The sequence below is a fragment of the Triticum urartu genome, chromosome 3A (assembly GCF_056163025.1).
Source record: "Triticum urartu cultivar PI428250 chromosome 3A, HENAU_Tu73, whole genome shotgun sequence".
NCBI lineage: Eukaryota > Viridiplantae > Streptophyta > Magnoliopsida > Poales > Poaceae > Triticum > Triticum urartu.
Window position 1 is genome coordinate 2,925,889 of NC_141875.1, and position 21,518 is coordinate 2,947,406.

The 21,518-nt window shown below is 46.1% G+C and overlaps 2 protein-coding genes across 2 annotated transcripts; both read left to right on the forward strand.

Annotated features, from left to right (window-relative positions):
• The first annotated feature begins 6,674 nt into the window (after positions 1-6,674).
• LOC125543330 (paired amphipathic helix protein Sin3-like 4) lies at positions 6,675-7,448 on the forward strand. The gene is made up of 3 exons (XM_087516387.1): positions 6,675-6,808; positions 6,899-7,129; positions 7,241-7,448. Exons 1-3 carry the CDS (start codon positions 6,675-6,677, stop codon positions 7,446-7,448), a joined length of 573 nt encoding a protein of 190 aa, XP_087372513.1.
• A 1,436-nt stretch (positions 7,449-8,884) lies between these two features.
• LOC125547483 (beta-glucosidase 26) lies at positions 8,885-11,777 on the forward strand. Its single transcript, XM_048711342.2, has 11 exons — positions 8,885-9,168; positions 9,292-9,350; positions 9,460-9,535; positions 9,633-9,704; positions 9,815-9,902; positions 9,996-10,239; positions 10,360-10,475; positions 10,588-10,805; positions 10,894-10,925; positions 11,026-11,128; positions 11,221-11,777. The coding sequence occupies exons 1-11, from the start codon at positions 8,904-8,906 to the stop codon at positions 11,499-11,501; spliced, it is 1,554 nt and encodes a 517-aa protein (XP_048567299.2). The 5' UTR covers positions 8,885-8,903; the 3' UTR covers positions 11,502-11,777.
• The last annotated feature ends 9,741 nt before the right edge of the window (positions 11,778-21,518 follow it).

Consider the following 21,518-nt stretch of genomic DNA (forward strand, 5'->3'; position numbering starts at 1 on the left):
CCAACCAGAGCTGGAAGCACGGTTGTGGTTTTTCTTTGTGAGAAAGACAATTGTGCTTCCTCGCGGAAGCAAATAAGCAATGTTTTTTTTCAGAAGCACGCGGATTCAAATCAGTTCCTTCATTGGAAGCAAATCTATGCTTCCAATGACGTTTAAACTAGATTAAACTATCCTTCATTGGAAGCAAATCTATGCTTCCAATGACGTTTAAACTATCCATTCAAATTAGGAATTTGTCAGAGCATGTACAGCCGGACAAATCCGGGACCTCAAACATCCGCGGACGTGTCCGTGGGTATAGATCGGGCACTCCATAAATTCGGTTGTTCACATCCGTGTATCTCATATACGGTACCCTATATCCATACTAAGCATGGAACGTGGAACTAAACAATGTAGATCATTGAAAAAACATAGAATGGAATATAGAAATGCACATTCCGATCACCAACGGATCTTCAAAAGATTTCCAAAGTTCACATAATTCACATAAACGACAAGCAAGTTTAAACTATATTACTAAAAACATGAATTAAAGACGGAGACGGTGGAGCTTCACCACTTCCTCGCCGGACCTTCGCTCTTCCGGTCGCCAGCGCAGCTGTAGGCATCAGCGGCTAGTGAAGGGTCTTGGTCGTCCGAGGAGGAGGTGCAGCTGTTGTGGTCACCGTCGTCGGAGTCGGAGAGGACGATGAGCCTGCCATGGACCGCCCTGTCCATCTCCTGCTTCAACTTGGCGACCCGAGCCGTCTTCACCGCTGTCTCCTGCACCTCGCGATCCGACAACTCAATAGCAAGTCGGAGCACCTTGGCGTTCTTCCATGTATCCCTCTCCCGTGCATGCTGGTGTGCACATGCAGTCCGACGGCGCGGGCACTAGCACCCACCACTGCCCGCGTGGAGGAGCGGCCGACGGGAGAAGGAGACGGCGTGGGAGCAGTAAGACTGTGTTTCCCTGGAGTTGCTGCGCAGGCCGGGAGGGTCCAGCTCCGATGCGGGAGCTGTGGGGACGCTGTAGATTTGGAGCTGCCGCCGGTGTCCACCTTGAACCGCTCCAGCGCAATGCGGAGGGCCATCTCCTCCTCGTAGTCGAGCTCGGAGCCAGAGTCCCTACCGGAGCTGGACATCGGAGTGGATGGGATCGGAATCGGAGAGGGAGAGGAGAGGACGGAGCGAGTGAGAGTGAGCTAGTGTTTGGAGCGAGGCGCCAAGATTAGGGTTTTTGTAGGACAGTTGTGGGGTCGGTGGTGGGCCCGACCGTCAGGCGGACGCGCCCGGGCGTGCCCGGACCGCCCCATATCCGCCCTATATTTGGGCTAGATATGAGGGGTGCCGGTCAGTCCTGGCGTTTGTCTACCGTTTGAGAGGTTCGGTTGGATCTTTTTTTCTTTAACCGATCAGTGACCGGTGGCCTGCCTGGATGTTTCAGACGGTTATGAGAGGTCCGGCTATAAATGCTCTTAACAACATAATAACGCGACCTCGCAAAAAGACAACATAAAGACGCAAAAAGCAGTGCTACTTCAATGTGTCATGAAACTACAAACGGATAATTTGCATTTTCTGGTAGCAGGCTAAAAAATGTAAGGAGCACTACTACCTACCTACTACATGATAGATATCCAAGTGAGGAAACACTCTCTCCTCCCCTCCCACCGTCAGTTGTGATAAGTAGAGGGTCAGATATTTGAATCGAAGCGTGGACAATGAAAAAAAATGCAGCACTGAAGTAAGACTAGGCAACAGACAGTCGACTATCTGCCGAAGAAAAAGAAAACCAAAAAAAGAAAGAAAGAGAAACGTAAAGAAATGAAGAAAGCAGGGGAAAACCAAAGGAAGAACAAAGAAAAAGGGTAGAAAAACATTTCAAGCAAAGAAAACTGATCAAAACCAAATAAAGAAGAAAGAAGAAAAAGGAAAAAACAAAGATAACCAAAGATAACCAGTAGAGAAACATAAAACAATTGAATACCAAAGATAACTGTAACAAAGATAGGAAGCACATTAAAACCGAAGAAAACTGAACAAAAAAAGTAGAAAAAAAGAAGAAGAAACTCTGGCAAACATCCTAAAGAAAAACCACAGAAAAAGAAAGTAACAAAAAACCGGCAAAACCAAACTGTTGCCCATGACATAGAGAGAGGAAAGAAAAACCAATTCTACAGTGAGCGAATGAAACCCGAGCAAACAGCACACAGGGGCGAGCAACAAAAAAAAGGCAACACGGGCTAGCAAAGTAAACTACAGGATACTAGCATAGCTCTTGTCAAGGCTAGAACTAGCTTTACCAGGGTATCACGAAGCTCTGTTTTTGTTGACACCTCAGGACATGTCTGCATCAAGATTTTCAAGGGATCAACACATGCGGAGAATGCCATGGCGTGATTGGAGGAACTGCAAGTGACGAAGGTAGGGTCTTGGATGCGATGAGGACTTTGCTTCACAGGCAGTTGCCTAGACTTGGCCTGCGGGATATGTTCCTGTCCAAACTGGGAACCAGTTCCTATGAGCCTGGTGGTACGAGACTTCTAGTAGTGGACTCCGCAAGTGGGGGCGACAACATTGGAGGACTTCTTTGTTGGTGGTGCTCCATTGAGTACCGAGTCGTGATTTTCAGGGTGGAAACTCAAGGTCTGGCCTTTGTTGGTTGTGCCTCACAGTGACCTTGTCGAAGGCATTATTTTGCGAATGCGGTCTTCTCGAGGGTGAAAACCTACGATCTTTGATTGGGCAACGACAACGCTTGTGCATTGTTTTTTTCTTGAAGGCGTTGCTTTTGGAGAACCTTCTTTTTAGTTTGGATGTTGTCTGGTGGTTAGAGTGTTGCTACTGCGGATGATCAATCACCGTGGCAAGGTCTCTTTTTCTTTTTTGTTCCTGTTTTTTTAGCTGTGTGCATTCTGGATGTTTCTAGACATCTTGTTGGTGCGGAAATTGAGTGTAATTGATATCTACTTCCTCTGTCCGGAAATACTTGTCATTAAAATGAATAAAAGGGGATGTATCTAGATGTATTTTAGTTCTAGATACACCCCTTTTTGTCCATTTTGATGACAAGTTTTTTCGGACGAAGAGAATACTTGATATTAATATATTCTTCTTTTAAAAAAGGTTAGTGCTCGCCCGTACGGATACCTATTAGGAATCGCACACGGGCGAGAGCAGTAGGATTATTATTGTTGTTGTTTATCGCAGCGTAGTACGGTTTCTCTTGGTTTCTTCTATTGTTTTATCTTTTTTTATTCGGTTTTCTTGGATTTTCTTCCTTTATCCTTTTCTTTTTCTGTTTCCTTGTTTCCTCAGTCTTCTTTGATTCTTTCTCTAGTTTTCATCGATTTTCTGCGGGGTTTTGCTTTATCTATTTTTCTTTTGTTCTTTTCAACAGATGTTTACATTTTTCAGACGAATTGTATATTTTTTATCCATTAGGAATATATTTCTAAATGAGAGTTTGAAATATGCAGCCATAGCCAACTATAGTCCAGCTATAATTATTTGAGCAGAGTGCTGCTGAATAATATGCTATAGAACTCATGTACAATTGGCTGAAAGGTTCAGAAATAGCCGGCGAGCCCCGCTCTAGCTTATTTGGAGGACCGAGCTATTTGGCATAGCCTGCTACTTAAAACAATTATCATTACATGTTTAAAATTTTTCAAATATATGTTTTGATGTCTATATTTTTCATACACGCTGTACAATTTTCGTTTAAATGTGAAATAGTTATTTATAAATGTTATAATTTTTTAAATACATGACTAACATTTTTTACAAAAATATGTTTTGAATTTTTTTATTTAATACGTGTCAAGCATATGTCAAATACACATTGAAACACTTTTATTAACTATGCAAACTTTTTTTTTGCATTATATAGTCCCCTGGAGGTCCCCCGCAGATGGTAACCTCCGGTTATTGGCTCCCCGTGGTAGGACTCGCTGTGGGCGGCACGTAGCCGCACCCTTAACCGAAAAACGCTCGCGCCCCATTTTATATATAAAGCAACGGCCAACAACTCAAAGCATAAAACTCAACGCCACACACCACACACCCAAGACATTCATGCAACAGTGCATAAGAATAGCCACACCACCCACACCACTCCAAGCCAACAAGGAATACAATTGGAGCCCTGCTTGAAGTAGTCGAAGTAACCCCCAGCATGACGGAGAAGTCACGGACAGACACACCTGCGCCTGACGAACGGTGGCCTCCAAGACGGTGCCTTCAGGAAGGGAAAGGCACCAGGGCACCGCCACCGCCAGATCCAAAGGATCATGTTTTCACCCGGACCAAACAGAAGGTGGAGAGAAACGCAACGACACCCTCGAGAAGGGGACGACGTCCGCGGCCGCCGCCGCCGTTAACCTGGACCAGGCAGACAGTATTTACTCCCCGGCATACTCTCCGCCTATGAACCGAACCGCAATCGCCGAGCACTAACCACCACGCCGCCTGCACGGCCATGCCCACCAGCCCGCACCGGAGCTACACTCCCCATCCAAGAGCATCGCGGCTCCCACCATCAGGGCCACCGCCTGATACGTCTCTAACATATCTATAAGTTTTTATTGTTCCATACTATTTTAGTATCAATCTTGGTTGTTTTATATGCAAGAATATATCATTTTTTGGAACTAACCTATTAATTTAGTGCCAAGTACCAGTTGTTTTTTTTGCCTATTTTTGGTTTTCCAGTAAATCAGTATCAAACAAAGACCAAATGCCACAAAAAATTTTGACAATTTTTTTTTCTAGACATAGGAGACCCTGAAAGCTTCGGAACGAGACCAGAAGGCGAAGGAGTAGGCCACAAGGCACTTGGGCGCACCCAAGTATCTTGTGGGCCCCTCATTCCTCCGTCTGACCTAATTCCACCTTTATAAATTCTTTAAAATCGGAAAACCAACAAGGAGCCACATACAATATTTTTTTCGACACCGCAAGCCTATGTTCTTGTGAGATCCCATCTGGAGGCCTTTTACGGTACTCTGCCGGAGGGGGAATCGACCGCGGCGGGCTTCTACATCAACCTTGTTGCCCTTCTTATGATGTGTGAGTGGTTTATCATAGACCTACGGGGCTATTGCTAGTAGATAGATAGCTTCTTCTCTCTCTCTTTGATATTCAATACAATGTTGTCCTTGATGTTCTTGGAGAACTATTCGATGTAATCTTCTTTTGTGGTGTGTTTGTTGGGATCCGGTGAATTGTGGGTTTTTGATCAGATTATCCATGGATATTACTTGAGTTTTCTCTAAACTCTTTTATGCATGATTGTTATAGCTTTGCATTTCTCTCTTATCTATCTGTTTGGTTTGACCAACTAGATTGGTTTATCTTGCAATGAGAGAGGTGTTTTGTGATGGGTTCTGCGGTGCTCTATATCCCAGTGACAAAGTAAGGGAGAAGACACATATTTGTATTGTTGCCAGTTTATTCATATTACTTGAGTTTACTTTGTCTACGTCATGTCATCTTGCTTAAGGCGTTACTTTGTTTTTTATGAACTTAATACTCTAGATGCATGCTGAATAGCGGTCGATGTGTGGACTAATAGTAATAGATACAAGCAGGGAGTCGGTCTACTTGTGTCAGACGTGATGCCTATATACATGATCATTGCCTTGAATATCGTCATAATTATTCGGTTTTCTATCAACTGCCCAATAATAATTTATTTACCCACCATATGCTTTTTGTTTGAAAAAGAAAGCTCTAGTGAAAATTATGGCCCCCGGTTCTACCTTTATAATATATTAAAATCCAAAAATACATTGTTGCAATTTATTTACCGTTATTTTATTTTGTGTTTTTATTTATCTATCACTATGAGATTTGATCCTTACAATTAACCGCCAAGGGATTGACAACCCCTTGTTTGCCTTCGATGCAAGTATTTATTATTTCGTGTGTATGTGTTCTTCACAAGGTCTTGCGAGGTTCCGCTACTGGATTGATAAGCTTGGTTCTTAACTGAGGGGAAATACTTATCTCTACTGTACTGCATCATTCTCTCTTTTCCGAAGAAATTCCAACGCAACTCATAAGTAGCACCGCCCCGGCATCCAAGACCACCCCTCCAACACCACCACGGAAGAGAAGAGAACCACCGGTGAAGAGTAGAAGGCCGCTCCTTCCTACCCAAAAACGAAGCCATGGTCGGGACGAGTTCCAACCGGCCTGGACTGGGCAAGGGGAGAACAATAGCCGCACCCTTAGGGTTCGCGACAGGCGAGATATATTCCTAGCGTTCCTTTTTTGCCCATACCACAAAACCGATCAAACCCAATGGAAATCGGCGGGCCGGCCGACTACAAGCAACCGACGCTTTACTACGCGAGGAATAGAACGCTCGTACGGGGTTTTTTTTTTGGCAAGGTTAGAACGACTTGTACGTACGTGCTGGCCTGTGCTTTTGGTGTTCGTCCGCGTACCTAATTTTCTGGCGCTGAAAGTCCTAGTGCTATACTTCACCTATGTCCGTGTACGTCCCTGAGTCAAGTAGCTGCCGGATGTTTTGTCCGTGTCAAGGACAAGGTAATAACGGGATTGACGTGGATACGTTTATATATTTCTATATATGATGTGATCGAATCAAAGACATAGATCAGTAGTCCAAGCTGGGCAGAATCAAGAGGAGAAGAAGAGCAAGAAGCTAGTTAGCTGCTCCAATGGCGCCGGCGGACAGCCACGGGGAGTTTTTGGAATTGGAGGACGCGCTGAGGTACATGAAGATGGTCAAGAACCGGCACCCGGCGACGTACAACGAGTTCCTAAACGTCATGGCTCATTACAAGAGGGGCAGGTATATATGTCGAATCCATGTCGATCAACGTATTAATTCGCTCCATGCATGCATGGATCGACCGACCAACGTATGTATGACTTCGTGCAGGATCGGCGTCGCCGAGGTGGCGTCGAGGGTGGCGGCACTGCTCAGGGACAGCCCCGACCTCATCGTCGGCTTCAACGCCTTCTTGCCCAAGGGCCACCGGATCCGTCTATCCGACGAACAAGCGGCGGCGATAGAGAAGCCGACGACCTTCGTGAAGGCGGTGATGAACACGCACCCGTCCACGTACCGCGAGTTTCTCCGCATCATATTCGACGAATACGGGAGGGACGGGTACGTAGTGATCCATACCTATGTATAGTTCATGGTTGGTTGGATCCATGGAGGTTAAAAAGTGGTTAACTAATATTATGAGATGTGGGTTCATGCATGGCTTCATGGCAGGATCGGCATCGCGGAGGTGGCGTCGAGGGTGGGAGTGCTGTTCCGGGATAGGCCGGACCTCATCGCCGGCTTCAACGCCATATTGCCAAGAGAGCACAAGATCAAGGTCGTCGGCGGGGTGGATGAGCATGAGCTTGCCGCTCGTTTCATGAGAGAAGTGAGCCTAGATGACCACGATGACGATAAGATCCACGATGGATGTAATTAATATCTCTCACTATTGGTATACTATTATACTCCATCAACGTAGAGCGAGCGTATATATTTTTCAAACTTCAAGCTTTGCATATTTCGGTAAAATCTGTTGAGAAAGTATCAACATCTACAATACTAAATTTAACTAGTAGGGTATGCTCGATTTTGATGCATGTGATCACATTGATTCCAACCTAAATCAATGCAATTATCGGTGAATGTTGTTAATATTGTAAAAAGTGTATCCTCGCTCGCGCTCATCATAACATGCTACTACCTCTGCCTGTAAAGAAATATAAGATCGTCATTTAGATCACCACTTTAGTGGTCTAAACAATCTTACATTTCTTTACAGAGAGAGTATTTTCTAATGGGAAACGACGCCTCCTGCACTCCGAGTCTCCCTCTCCATTATCGCTTACCCCAGCCCTCGCAATAACGCCATTCCCTTGGTGCTATTTTTAATTCTTGTTTCTCACGAACCATGTGCTGGTAGGTGTATAATTAATTAAATAAAAGCCGAGGGTGCTTTTCTACAGAAAAAGACAATGCGTGGCTCATCCAACGCCTCACCACTTTGGACCTCTGACATGTGGGCCGCATTCATGCTAACATGCCACGTGAGCACGATCTACGGAAGAAGTGACCGTATATGCACGCATAGACAAGTTATGTTACTGCAATGACGCATAAACTGAATATTGGATGCAAGTTCTTTTACTGCCACTGATGTTACCTTTTCAAGTATTCATTAGTTTCGAAGCCATCGACGCGAAGGACACAACAATTAATTGTTTGCGACGTAGACACTCAGTTTAAAATATATTTCTGTTCAAAATTTGGATTTGAGAAGAAAGAAGAAAACACGTCCATCAAATTCAAACCACCTGCACCCCTCGAACGGCAGAAAAATCTCATCTATCGACCCTCCACATGGGATTATTTATTTTCCCACGTATCATGGGAAAACAAATACTAAGCACATCCAACAACTCCCTCAATCCCATGGAAGGGACGACAAAATCTCATCAATCAAGCTCCTTAATTCGAGGCTTCGAGCATATCTTACTGACCTGTCGCCACTGGGGCGACGCTCCACGGGATATCTCTCCAATCAGTGTGATTCGGAAAGACCTCGGCATACTAAATTTTGGCCCAAGCAAAAACAAAGCATAAGAGAGAGCTAAAGAATAGCAAGGGTTAGTTGCCCAGGCGTTTGTCGCCAGAAAAAGTGCTTCGTCTACCTCCAGTCCGGCGTGAGATCCCGTTCCATCGCACATTCGATGCGGCTGCCCCGGCCTGGGTACGCGCACGCACATATTTTATCTTTCAAAGTCCAAACTTGTTTGTTCCCTAGTTACTTAGTTTAATGAGTCGCACACAAACACACATTTGCTATTATCTAGCCCCGCAGACCAAGCCTTGACCCCCGGCCACACTCCCCCCCCGTTCCTCGCTCACGCACACGATGAAGCACGCGGCGGCGCTGCTGCTGATACTAGCGGCAGCTGCTCTTGCGCTGCTGATACTAGCGCCAGCTGCTCATGTGCTGCTGCCTTCTGCGCAATACCACTGGCTCAACCCCGAGATCCAAGATGCCGGCGGGCTGGGCCGGCAGGGCTTCCCGGAGGGGTTCGTGTTCGGGACAGCCACATCGGCGTACCAGGTGGAGGGGATGGCGGAGCAGGGAGGGCGAGGGCCAAGTATCTGGGACGCCTTCATCAAGATACCAGGTAAAAACATTTCTATCGATTTGGTTCATCTTGCTTTTTTTCCTAGCTCCAGTGAACAAGTTGTAGTGGTGCTACTACGGCATACATCTTGGATCTAAACGGGCTGTGTTGTTGGGAGGATAGGGACGATCGCCAGCAACGGCACCGCCGATGTGGCGGTCGATGAGTACCACAGGTACAAGGTGTGTGCACTCAACGATTAGTCATCCTGATTGCTCTGTTTTTGGGGCTGTTTTCTAGTGTGTCCTCACCTGATGCTTCACAGAGGTGTTTATTAATTATGAGGTGTAGGAGGATGTGGACATAATGAAGAACATAGGCTTCGAGGCGTACCGGTTTTCCATCTCTTGGTCGAGGATTTTCCCAGGTATATATGTGCCATGATCTCTCCTCCAGCTGCAGCAGTTTCAATTTTCAAAAGAGTTTTTCATGGAAGTGGAGTTGTGTATGAAATTCAATTCTAGATGGGACTGGGAAGGTGAACTGGGAAGGAGTGGATTACTACAACAGGCTCATAGATTACATGCTTCAGCAAGGTAACTGGAATTGCCACACCTAGTTAGCTAGGCATGCAAGAAGCTCTTAATTAGCACCAGGGTCCGAATTTCTTGTTTAATTAATAACCCTTATTATAATGGTGGATTAGGCATCACTCCATATGCAAACCTCTATCACTATGACCTCCCACTGGCACTCCATCAGCGGTACCTTGGCTGGCTAAGCCCAAACATAGTGTAAGCATTTCATATAGTGATTATTTCCACATTTCAAAGTTGAATTTAAGTATGTGTCTTTGATACACCCAACTTTTTCTATTTTTACAAAAGGGGCGCGTTTGCAGACTATGCCGATTTCTGTTTCAAGGTGTTCGGAGACAGGGTGAAGAATTGGTTTACCTTCAATGAGCCGAGGTGCGTCGCTGCTTTGGGGTATGACATTGGCCTCCATGCACCGGGGAGGTGTTCTCAGTGCTCTGCAGGAGGTGACTCCACGACAGAGCCGTACCTTGCCGCGCACCATCTCATACTTTCACATGCTGCGGCAGTGCGGCGATACCGTGACAAGTATCAGGTAAGACTGACTGAAGATTACCTTCAAGTCATTTGTCACTTGAAGAATCACATATTGAATGGCAGTGCCTAAAAGTTAATTTTATTATGTTTCATTCAATCATTTTGTTCTATTTAATAGCATCACCAAAAGGGGAGGATTGGAATTCTCTTGGATTTTGTGTGGTCCGAACCTTTGAGCAACAGTAATGCTGATCAAGCTGCAGCGCAGAGGGCAAGGGACTTCCACCTTGGATGGTAAACCCTGAACCAATTTACCCGAGGATAAAATTTTACTTCACAACTTCAAATTGGTCTACTAACTTTGTTTGGAGGGAAGCAGACTAAAACTGTATGAATGTCCTTGCAGGTTCCTTGACCCCATCATCCATGGTAGCTACCCATTCACGATGCTCGAGATTGTCAAGGATCGGTTGCCACGCTTCAGTGCCGACGAGTCCACGATGGTTAAGGGATCCATTGACTATGTTGGTATCAACCAATACACTTCTTTCTACATGAAGGACAATGGGACTTGGAACCTCACGCCTGTCAGTTACCAGGATGATTGGCATGTTGAATTTGTCTGTAAGATCTGTCTCCTTCATGCCAACTCCTTCTGCTATGGCAGATGCTTCACATTCTCAGACCCCGTGATGTGTATGTGTCTTTGCAGTTAAACGAAATGGCGTGCCTATTGGAGCTCATGTAAGTGCAGTTCTGGATTACTCTTTACTATACCTTAAAGATGGATAAGTGCAAATTTTCTGTGGAACATTGTAACTGTAAGTTGGTTGAGTCCATGCAGGCAAACTCCTACTGGCTTTACATTGTACCATGGGGAATCAACAAGGCTGTGACCTATGTCAAAGAAAGATATGGAAATCCTACAATGATCCTTGCTGAAAACGGTACTTTCAACATCTTAAATGGCAATTGTTTCTTCCAGTAAAACAAATTACTACTTGTCGTTCTCATAAGGACATGAGTGATCATCTAACAGGGATGGACCAACCTGGCAACATTAGCATCGCTGACGGTGTACGCGACACAGTAAGAATCCGGTACTACAGAGACTACATAACCGAGCTCAAGAAGGCGATAGACGATGGCGCCCGGGTGATCGGGTACTTTGCTTGGTCTCTGCTTGACAACTTCGAGTGGAGACTCGGCTACACCGCCCGTTTCGGTATTGTCTATGTGGACTACAAGACTCTGAAGAGGTACCCAAAGGACTCAGCGTTATGGTTCAAGAACATGCTCTCCGAGAAGAAGAGGAGCTAGTATTGCAAACTAGATCCCTGGGCGGATCAAATTCTTCTGCTTTCAGAATATGCATAGTGTAGCATTTTTTTATCATTGCATCGCAGATTTAGGTTAAAGAAACTGTTAATGACAAGCATTGAGATAGTTTCTTTTCCCCTTCTTATAATACAAATGGGAAGCAATTAGATCTCTTTTAAGTCAAAACACCGCTAATAGATCAGTTTAAGTGCACTGAAGCACATGCCATATATAATTGGCTACAATACTATCAAAGGGCACAATTTCAACAGCATAGACACGACCCCGCAAAGGAAAGCCAGTTGACCAATTCTCTGGATGCAAACTAGTGCACAAAAACTACACTCGTTATATTTGATTACACGTCCTCCATAGGTTCGCTAGGGTTGTAGCGGACTGAATTCTGAATTGCTTTGTTTGTTACGGCCATATCAACTGATAATTAGAAGGGGACTGGAATTTTGTTTTCTAATGCTAAATTTAAATACTATTTCTAGTTATTTATATCATGGTAATTTTATTTATTTATAAGAAACTACATAATTTTCTTGATCAACTCCTAATTGACCTCGGGGCTCAGGCTAGCTTGTCACAGATTTTCAGGCTGCCAATCCAGTTTGTACAGTAGGTTAAGTTAGCTCAAGGAATATGATTAGGCGTAGTGGGTGCAAACGGGTACCTTGATACCCTCTAACTCTATTTAATTAAATAACAAGTTTTAGGGTTAGAGGGTACCCTAAAGGTCACCTATTTGCATCCCTAGTAAGGCGGGCTAACCAATGCACGATGGATAAATAGAACTAGTGTAACGTGCGACTTATCAGTCTGTTCTTTGGTCATGAGTTAGCTCTCCTCTTTCTATTTTATACGTGTCTATTAGGGCGGGTTCATTGTGTGTTTCACCTAGGCTGGGTTGGCATTTAATTGTGGTCGTCATGTTGAATGTAGTTGTGTCGTTTCTTTTTGCCGATATGGGTCTTATTTGGAATAGGCGGTATGTGGTGTTCATGGCGGAGGGAGCTGTTGGCTGATTAGTTGTCATGTTGTTATACGTCTAGCATTGGTGTCCATCAATGGTGTTCATGTGAGCCCCATGCTAACACTATCGATTACTTGCTAGTAGGTCGATACCCTCGGGCAGCAAAGCACACTTTTACGAATAGCCCCACCAACCACCTTCCAAAGCCCCAAGCCAGCACAGACAACTATTCCTAGGGACCTTAGTAAGGTAGTGGATTTGTTTGCGGCATGGGACAAAGGCACATCCCACTGCTAACCGCCTTCTACATAGTTGTAATTAAACATAGGCCGGCTAATGTGGCAACATATGACCTATAAGAACATGAGAAAAAACTACATAGGACGAATTGTGCCTGTCTAGGAGGAGGAGCACCCCACCTTCTAGTACATATAAGATGTACGAGAATAAGCTAAGTTAGAACCTGACAGGTCGTTGTAAACAAGGAAAAAGTCAAATACAAGTCTTGACCTTGTGGACGAAAGCTAAATCAAACCTTAAACTTTCAAACCCCGAAATCAGCACACCAAACTCTCAAATCTCGGTCTATTTTGAACCTTGATAGTAGAAGTAGAAGTGAACATGATTATAATTTGTTTCGTATGTAAACATCACAAACTACAAGCCAGTTTCAAATAGCAAGGACGAGAGGAGTCTATTAGAATACACAACATGTTGACACCTCATATACCCTAGAACTGTTTGACAATCCTATTTTACGAACCAATATTAGGATATTTGTTCGACTCATGAAAGTAGAATCCATTATCAAGATATTTATATATGTTGTGCACAAACACACATAACACAATTTAATACATAGAAGTGCGATTTTTTTACATTTTTTATGCTTTGTTGAAATGTAAGTCAAGTCAATTCTATAATATACCTCAGATTAAAATTTCAACAAAAAGAACACAATTTCATGCACAGATTTATCCTAGTTTTCTCAAATGATAGAAATGTACTATTTATAATAATAAACTTTGTTTAGTTCTAATATACCTACTCATTTGCTCAATGATATTGTTTCATACAACAGATATAGATAGTGATGAAAATTATACGATTCCTTCTGTATCTATTCAAATTATGGTTGAAATTTATTGGCAGGTAAAAGTGTTCGATATAAATGCATGATTTGGGAGTCACCTCCTCTTGTTCGTGGTTGATTTGAGATATAAGGTGGTGGGTTTCAGCGTGATTTGGGTTTACTGAATGAATTTGCTAATGTCATTGACGTAATTTGTATTCATCAGAGTTTCATAGACCATGCGACCACGACGAATCAGGAGGGATGACCGGGAGGGTTGGGGGTTGGACCGTCGGTTGCAGTGTATGGGGATCCAAACCTTGGCAACTTCTACAGGTAGATCAGAGGGAGCCGAGGAGGTTTACAAGATCCATGATGCGGTCTGTAGGAAGCAGGTTTGAAAGATCCATGGTGTGTGGTGGATGCATTGGGGTAGAGGAGGGAGTGGGCGGTGCAGCGGGATGGATCTCTCGCCGGTGAGGTGCAATATTTTGGGGTTAAAGATGGAGACGGGAGTTATGACACAGTTAGATTAGCGTGCATCCTCCGGGTGATTTGGACCGAGTTCTTTTTAGCGTGATGTAGGCCGTCGATATTGTAAGGATCAACGGTAGGCAACCAGTCTGATGTTTGCTTCCTACCAGACGTATGATGGGGAGTGTTTATCAATCATATTTCATTTTGTTGAGTTCATTCGCCTGCAGAGAGGTTCTGCCTAGTCCGGCCCATCATATGCGAATATTTTTTCCGGTTTAAATAGGGCCAATGGGGGTTGTTGTTTGTTCCGGATTTCTTGGTTTTCCCAGGGGCACACCGTATATGCGTGGACCGGTTTCTACGTTCGGCCTTTTTATCGTTTTTCGGCATCTACTTCATTTTTGTTTTTCATATTTTCTTCCTTTTCCATTTGTCTTTCTTCTTTTTTCAGTTTTTCCTTTTTTTAATGTTCATTTTCCATTCCTTTTACCACTTATCGTTTTATTTGCTGTTTTATATTGTCCTTCCCTTTTGCTTTTCTATTCATGTTTTTATTTGTATTTTCCTTTTCACGTCTTCTTGCCTTATCTATTTTGGCTTTAATTGCTTCTTTTCATTCTCTTTCCTTTCAGTTTTACATTATTTTTCATGGTGTATTCAAATAATTTCAACATGCATGTATATAAAAAGTATATAATATATTTTAAAAAGGGTTCATCGCATATTAGAAAATGCCAAAACGTATTTGTAAAACATTTTCTCAGTGTATTTATAAAAATCTTCATTATTTATTGTTTCGAGAAAATGTTCATCACATTTAATTGTTTTATCATCCATTGTAATATGTTCATCATGCGCGGTACTTGTCGGAACCTGAGAGTTTTCCCTTTTTCCGTACATCCATTTATTCAAAACGTCTTATCTTTTAAACCATGTGTCCAAATCTCGAACCGCTTCATCTTTGGATTCCTCACGGCGATGTCCTCAAAACTAGATCCCATGTTGATAGATTTTGATGAACTTTGTTTCACAAAAAAGGACGAAAAAACCATACTGGGAGCACATTTTTTCCCCTTTCCGAAAGCCATTTCCGGTAAGCATGGCCGTGCCTCTTGCTGAAGCAAAACCGTACTTCTCGTGGAAAGACAAAAAAGAAGGGCGTCTTTTTTCCGTTTCTTAGAGGCACGGCCGTACCTCTCGCGGAATCAAATCCGTGCGTCTCACGGAAGCAACACCGTGCCTCTCATGTAAGGAGAAAAATATTTTTTTTTACTTTTCCGAGAGGCATGGCCGTGATTCTCATGGAAACAAATCAGTGCCTCTCGCGTAAGCAAAACCATGCCTCTCACGGAAGAAGAAAAAAAATGTGTTTTCTTCATTTCCGAGAGGCACGGCTTCTTTCTTGTTCTTGTTGATTGTTGTGTTAAATATGGCTCCTGATTGGATACAGACTTGCCTAAAATGATTGGTGCTGTTGCAGTTCATCTACATTTATTTTGGACATTGATTCTTGATTTACCCTATTACCATTTCCAAACTTGACTACCTCTCTCTCTCTCTCTCTCTCTCTCTCTCTCTCTCTCTCGTGTTGTTTCTGATGATCTTCTATGTGTCATGTCTGACAATGGTGTTTCATAAAAATCCAAGCAGGCTCCATGTGAGGTGAATCAAGGTAATCTATATATATGTAGTGAAGGATAAGCTCCTCTCCCTCATGTTGTTTATGCATATGTTATTTTTCAGTCAATTATTACCGAAGCTTCCATGTGATTGTTTTCATAGAAAGTTTCCCTCCTCATGTCAAACCGTTTTATCTCTTCTACACAGGTAGTTGGTAGAATATGTTGCCTTCAAAGCAGAGGTTTGTGAATTTTATGCCAGGTGTGCAGCTTTCATTTTAATTTTTTTATGCTTGAGTCCTAACATTTCATTTCTATGAGATTTTGAGTCGTAATATTGTTATGTTTTTTGAGCTCTTGAACATTTGCCTGCACAAAAATGATCTATAATAATTTCCTTCATTAAGAGGTCTTTGTGGTTTTGTTATGTTTGTTGTGAATCCTTATCAGACAGTTGAAGTTTGCTGATAGGTTCTGTTATGAGGGACACCGTATTCTTCTTCCTTGGTAATAGATTTTTTTTTTGGCATTTAACTTGAGAATTCTACCAACATTCAAATTTCTGAAATTTTACCTGAGCAGACATAGTTCTTAATTTGAGTTGGTTTTAGCACTTTCTATGTGCTCTGGACATATAAATGGAAGTACGCTATTGAAAAGTCTCACTGCTCATTTGGTCGTAAATTAATTTGGTGAGAGCCTTATTGTGGGTGATTCTCACTATGATTTGAGCAAGGCGTATGCATTTCAAATAGCAAAGGTTCTCGACGCTGGTAATTAGTTTTCACTACAAAATAATTTTAAACTCTGGCTGCATTCAGAGATATTAGAAGGTCCTTGATGTGGTTTTGGACCTGAACGTGTGGTGGTGATCCTTGGTGACCCGATTATGAAAGTGCTTTTCCTTGGTGGGCAAGCCTGGCACACATTTAAGGTTCTATTTTCGGTACTTATATTGTTCATGGGTTTGTTCTTCAAGGTAGGTCCTTTCTGTACTGTACTGCAGTCACTAGGAAAACATGTCTCATGTTTACTACTCCCTCCGTCCCAAAATGTAAGACGCTTTTTAACACTATACTAGTGTCAAAAAAACGTCTTACATTATAAGACGGAGGGAGTATATTTTACACTAGATGTTCCCAGATCTTGCATAGCATTTTAGTTACTCTTACTTTTTTTTCTATCCTCAATGAGACAACTTTCAACTAAAAAAGCTATATTTCAGGATAAAGTGTTAATAATTATGTCATAATTAGTTTTTAAATCTCATACTGAGCTCATATAGTGCACTAATACTAAACTCTTACGTCATAATTATGATGTGTTTACAAATTTTAACTGAGATGTTTACAGGGCGTGCGCGTACTCCTAGGTTGTCAATTTAACCAACCTAATACAAGTCATATATTACAAAAAATATACCAACATAAACTTTGGAGTTTCTACTTTCAGAAGATATAATTTTTGTGTTATATAGTTTATATTAGGGTGATAAAATTGGCAAACTAGGTATACGGGCAGGACTTGTAAACTGAAACGGAGTAGTTAGATAGAGAGAAGAAAGAAAAACTAACTCCACAATGAGCGAATGAAACCCGAACGAACACATAGGAGTGAGCGGCAAAAAAAACCCGGCAACACAGGCCAGCCTAGTAGTAAACTATAGGAGAAGAACACCTTCACGCGATATTGGAATAGGGCTTGTCAGGACTATATCTCGCCCGTACCGATTCCAATTCCTATTAGGAATAGCCTATGGGCTAGTGCAGTAGGGCAGGCCCAATACTGAAAGGAAAACGCTTCGAGACGGCGCGCCGGCCGAACTTTCGGCCGGCTCGAGCGCCACGCTGGCTCCAGCCTCCACGAAACTACCTCCGCGCAAGGCATGTGTACGTGGATGTGATGCTGGAGCGAGCCTCTGCAAATGCTACAACCAGCAAATGCTTTTGCTGGAACCAAGGATGAAGGAAGCTAGCGACGGTGGCGCCCAGGATTCGATGATCCGCGGAAATGCTGGAACCAGCACATTTTTTTGCTGGAACCAGTGATGCAGAAAGCTGGAAGGACAACGCTGAAAAATGCGCCCGATGGCAAAAAGCTGCATCCGCGTTTGCTGGAGCTGCATCCGGCACCGGGGAAAGCTACATCCATTGTCGGGGGCGGTGCTGGGACTATGAATGGAGAAGCTGCAACCGTTCCACAGTGGTGTTGCTACCGGCGGCGAGCTGGGTGCCAGGTGGCGTTGGCAGTGCGGTGACTTCGAGGCGGGCGCCGATGCGGGGGGGGGGGGGACTGTGTTTTGCTGCAATCTGTTTTTTGTTGGGATCAGCACCGCCAGATGCTGGAACCGGCGTTGACCATGGAAGCAATTTTTGTAAGCGGGGAAGGTTATCTGCGAGGGCAGCGAGCGACGGCAAACTGGCGGTGCGGAGCTGTTGCGAGCTCGCTTGACTCACGCGACGGTGTGGCGGGGGCTGGCAGCGCTTGCGCCGGAGCGAGTTGGGGGAAGGAAGGCTCGATGCAAGGCAGGAACGTAGTGGAAACAGAGAGATCGAACAGTTCACAAGACCTGAATTTGACGGTTAGGACGCGACCGGCCGAAAGATTGGACCGGCGCGCCGGTGCCTATCAACGCCCTGAAAGGAAAACGCTTCGAGACGGCGCGCCGGCCGAACTTTCGGCCGGCTCGAGCGCCACGCTGGCTCCAGCCTCCACGAAACTACCTCCGCGCAAGGCATGTGTACGTGGATGTGATGCTGGAGCGAGCCTCTGCAAATGCTACAACCAGCAAATGCTTTTGCTGGAACAAAGGATGAAGGAAGCTAGCGACGGTGGCGCCCAGGATTCGATGATCCACAGAAATCCTGGAACCAGCACATTTTTTTGCTGGAACCAGTGATGCAGAAAGCTGGAAGGACAACGCTGAAAAATGCGCCCGATGGCAAAAAGCTGCATCCGCGTTTGCTGGAGCTGCATCCGGCATCGGGGAAAGCTACATCCATTGTCGGGGGCGGTGCTGGGACTATGAATGGAGAAGCTGCAACCGTTCCACAGTGGTGTTGCTACCGGCGGCGAGCTGGGTGCCAGGTGGCGTTGGCAGTGCGGTGACTTCGAGGCGGGCGCCGATGCGGGGGGGGGGGGGGGGGCTGTGTTTTGCTGCAATCTATTTTTTGTTGGGATCAGCACCGCCAGATGCTGGAACCGGCGTTGACCATGGAAGCAATTTTTGTAAGCGGGGAAGGTTATCTGCGAGGGCGGCGAGCGACGGCAAACTGGCGGTGCGGAGGTGTTGCGAGCTCGCTTGACTCACGCGACGGTGTGGCGGGGGCTGACAGCGCTTGCACCGGAGCGAGTTGGGGGAAGGAAGGCTCGATGCAAGGCAGGAACGGAGTGAATACAGAGAGATCGAACAGTTCACAAGACCTGAATTGGACGGTTAGGACGCGACCGGCCGAAAGATTGGACCGGCGCGCCGGCGCCTATCAACGCCCTGAAAGGAAAACGCTTCGAGACGGCGCGCCGGCCGAACTTTCGGCCGGCTCGAGCGCCACGCTGGCTCCAGCCTCCACGAAACTACCTCTGCGCAAGGCATGTGTACGTGGATGTGATACTGGAGCGAGCCTCTGCAAATGCTACAACCAGCAAATGCTTTTGCTGGAACCAAGGATGAAGGAAGCTAGCGACGGTGGCGCCCAGGATTCGATGATCCGCGGAAATGCTGGAACCAGCACATTTTTTTGCTGGAACCAGTGATGCAGAAAGCTGGAAGGACAACGCTAAAAAATGCGCCCGATGGCAAAAAGCTGCATCCGCGTTTGCTGGAGCTGCATCCGGCACCGGGGAAAGCTACATCCATTGTCGGGGGCGGTGCTGGGACTATGAATGGAGAAGCTGCAACCGTTCCACACTGGTGTTGCTACCGGCGGCGAGCTGGGTGCCAGGTGGCGTTGGCAGTGCGGTGACTTCGAGGCGGGCGCCGATGCGGGGGGGGGGGGGGACTGTGTTTTGCTGCAATCTGTTTTTTGTTGGGATCAGCACCGCCAGATGCTGGAACCGGCGTTGACCATGGAAGCAATTTTTGTAAGCGGGGAAGGTTATCTGCGAGGGCGGCGAGCGACGGCAAACTGGCGGTGCGGAGGTGTTGCGAGCTCGCTTGACTCACGCGACGGTGTGGCGGGGGCTGGCAGCGCTTGCGCCAGAGCGAGTTGGGGGAACGAAGGCTCGATGCAAGGCAGGAACGGAGTGAATACAGAGAGATCGAACAGTTCACTAGACCTGAATTGGACGGTTAGGACGCGACCGGACGAAAGATTGGACCGGCGCGCTGCGCCTATCAACGCCCTGAAAGGAAAACGCTTCGAGACGGCGCGCCGGCCGAACTTTCCGCCGGCTCGAGCGCCACGCTGGCTCCAGCCTCCATGAAACTACCTCCGCGCAAGGCATGTGTACGTGGATGTGATGCTGGAGCGAGCCTCTGCAAATGCTACAACCAGCAAATGCTTTTGCTGGAACCAAGGATGAAGGAAGCTAGCGACGGTGGCGCCTAGGATTCGATGATCCGCGGAAATGCTGGAACCAGCACATTTTTTTGCTGGAACCAGTGATGCAGAAAGCTGGAAGGACAACGCTGAAAAATGCGCCCGATGGCAAAAAGCTGCATCCGTGTTTGCTGGAGCTGCATCCGGCACCGGGGAAAGCTACATCCATTGTCGGGGCGGTGCTGGGACTATGAATGGAGAAGCTGACACCGTTCCACAGTGGTGTTGCTACCGGCGGCGTGCTGGGTGCCAGGTGGCGTTGGCAGTGCGGTGACTTCGAGGCGGGCGCCGATGCGGGGGGGGGGGGACTGTGTTTCGCTGCAATCTGTTTTTTGTTGGGATCAGCACCGCCAGATGCTGGAACCAGCGTTGACCATGGAAGCAATTTTTGTAGGCGGGGAAGGTTATCTGCGAGGGCGGCGAGCGACGGCAAACTGGCGGTGCGGAGGTGTTGCGAGCTCGCTTGACTCACGCGACGGTGTGGCAGGGGCTGGCAGCGCTTGCGTCGGAGCGAGTTGGGGGAAGGAAGGCTCGATGCAAGGCAGGAACGGAGTGAATACGGAGAGATCGAATAGTTCACAAGACCTGAATTGGACGGTTAGGACGCGACCGGCCGAAAGATTGGACCGGCGCACCGGGGCCTATCAACGCCCTGAAAGGAAAACAACGCGAGGCTTTTTATAAAGAGGAAAATATATTTTTCGTCCTTCAATTTTCGACGAAGTCTAGATTCGATCCTTAACTATGAAACCAGACAACATGCACCTCCAACTCAAGTTTCATCCTCCTCCCGGTTTTGGCCGGTCTTAATGCTGGCCCATCCCAGTTTTGACCGATCCATGCCGACGTGGCAAAGAAACCCTGGAATTGACTGCCCGATTCCCCTCTCTCTCTCTCTCTACGTGGCGTCTGCGGGCAAGGAGCATGCTGCTGCTGGTGGTCGTCTCGCGGCGCCAGGAGAGGGGATTGCCCCGGCTCGACCTGCTCGTTGCCTAGATGGAGCACGTCGGCGTTATGCCCGGACTGGGGCACCTTGCGGCTGTGGTGGTACTCGCCGTCGTCGCCGGCCTTCACGCGCGGTCCAACACTTGGATCCAGCAGCGTGGTGAAGAGGCGGTGGCGCTGACCTCCCCGCTCGCCCACAAGCTCACACTCGGCACGTACCTCGCCGTCGAGCGCAACCCGGACCTATCCCTCCCTTCGTATTTCCTGTTGCTCAGCGCCTGGGACCCCACGCGCCGGCGGCGCCGCGTCACTTCCCCGCGTGCCTTCATGCGAAAACTCAGGGACGAGGAGAAGACGTGGTGGATGCTTGCCGTGCCGTGTGGTGCA

Coding starts and splice junctions, on each gene's coding strand:
- LOC125543330 (XM_087516387.1), top strand. CDS start 6,675: ATGGCGCCGGCGGACAGCCACGGGGAGTTTTTGGAATTGGAGGACGCG. Junction 6,809..6,898: donor GCTCATTACAAGAGGGGCAG/GTATATATGTCG, acceptor GACTTCGTGCAG/GATCGGCGTCGCCGAGGTGG. Junction 7,130..7,240: donor GACGAATACGGGAGGGACGG/GTACGTAGTGAT, acceptor GCTTCATGGCAG/GATCGGCATCGCGGAGGTGG.
- LOC125547483 (XM_048711342.2), top strand. CDS start 8,904: ATGAAGCACGCGGCGGCGCTGCTGCTGATACTAGCGGCAGCTGCTCTT. Junction 9,536..9,632: donor TTGGTCGAGGATTTTCCCAG/GTATATATGTGC, acceptor ATTCAATTCTAG/ATGGGACTGGGAAGGTGAAC. Junction 9,903..9,995: donor TGGCTAAGCCCAAACATAGT/GTAAGCATTTCA, acceptor TTTTTACAAAAG/GGGCGCGTTTGCAGACTATG.